This window comes from Mesitornis unicolor, unplaced genomic scaffold (genome assembly GCF_000695765.1).
Source record: "Mesitornis unicolor isolate BGI_N332 unplaced genomic scaffold, ASM69576v1 scaffold12394, whole genome shotgun sequence".
In the NCBI taxonomy this organism is placed as follows: domain Eukaryota; kingdom Metazoa; phylum Chordata; class Aves; order Mesitornithiformes; family Mesitornithidae; genus Mesitornis; species Mesitornis unicolor.
In genome coordinates, this window is record NW_010180896.1 from 9827 (window position 1) to 10915 (window position 1089).

At 49.5% G+C, this 1089-nt stretch overlaps 1 protein-coding gene across 1 annotated transcript in view; it reads left to right on the forward strand.

Annotated features, from left to right (window-relative positions):
• OTOS (otospiralin) overlaps positions 1-619 on the forward strand; it is a 2762-nt gene extending 2143 nt beyond the window's left edge. Inside the window, exon 3 of the mRNA XM_010183244.1 lies at positions 435-619. Coding sequence (XP_010181546.1) covers positions 435-619 — 185 coding nt within the window. The remainder of the gene's footprint in view (positions 1-434) is intronic.
• The last annotated feature ends 470 nt before the right edge of the window (positions 620-1089 follow it).

Here is a 1089-nt window from a genome sequence, read left to right on the forward strand (position 1 = left end):
AAGTCTTGTTTCAATGAGTATCTTGTGTTTTCTCAGGCACAAACAGCAGCAGCCATCTTCCAAGCAGCAATGCCTTTCCTCTCCCTTTCCTTAGCGTTTTTCCTACGGCCTGCTGAGAAGAGGCACAACTCCTCAGTCCCAGGCGACGCCAGGGCAGCAGGGATCCAGTCCTGGTATCCCAAGGCAGATGCTGTATCCAGGCTTCTGCTGTTTGCAGCCAGGTTGCCTTTGTGCCGAGATGGTGGGGAACAACCGACCTGCCCTTTTCCCTGGCAGACCAGGCAGCTGTAGGGGCATAGTGTAGAACACGGTGCCTTATTCCTTATATTTTTATAAGGAATATGTGGGAATTTATAAGGAATTATGGGCTGCCAGGCCCAAACTTTCAACAAAAAGTCTTCCTATCATAGTAACACACATTTTTTTTCTTTTAGATCTTTACCAGGAGCCTGCAGCCTTGCCATACTGGCCCTTCTCATCCAGTGATTTCTGGTCCTACGTGGAATATTTCCGGACCCTGGGAGCCTACAACAGGATCGAAGAAATGGCCAGAGCCTTGTTTGCTCAGTTCCCTTTCGGGAGCCACCTTGGCTACCATGTGCCCAACCACGAGCACTAACTGTGTTGTTCTTTTTCGCTAAAGATGCTGCGAAGACGTTAAAACAAATTCATGGCTGCCAGTGAACGCACCTAAACTGCCCCTCAGCCACTTAATACTTATAGCAGTCACCACCTAGAATTTCATACTTTAATTTAGTCTTTCCTTTTTTTGTGGTTTTGCACCAAATCAATAAACTCCTTGCTTCTGTTATGTGGTTTGGGGGGATTTTTTACGCGCAACGCTCGCAGCTTAAAGTGGGAACACTGGTCTGTGTGTGTACAGCGGTTAAACACCAGTCCACTCAGTGTGGTGGCTGGAAGTATCGCAAGTATAATTCACAGACACAGCTTTTGTGGGATAATGATGCTCTCTTCGCAGCCTCGGAGGTAGCTCAACGCCGCTTTCCCCACTTCAGGCCTGGGCCCTGCCTCGCCCGTTGCCATGGGGAGGAGGGCGGGGTGAACAAAATGGCGGTTCCGCCCTCCTCC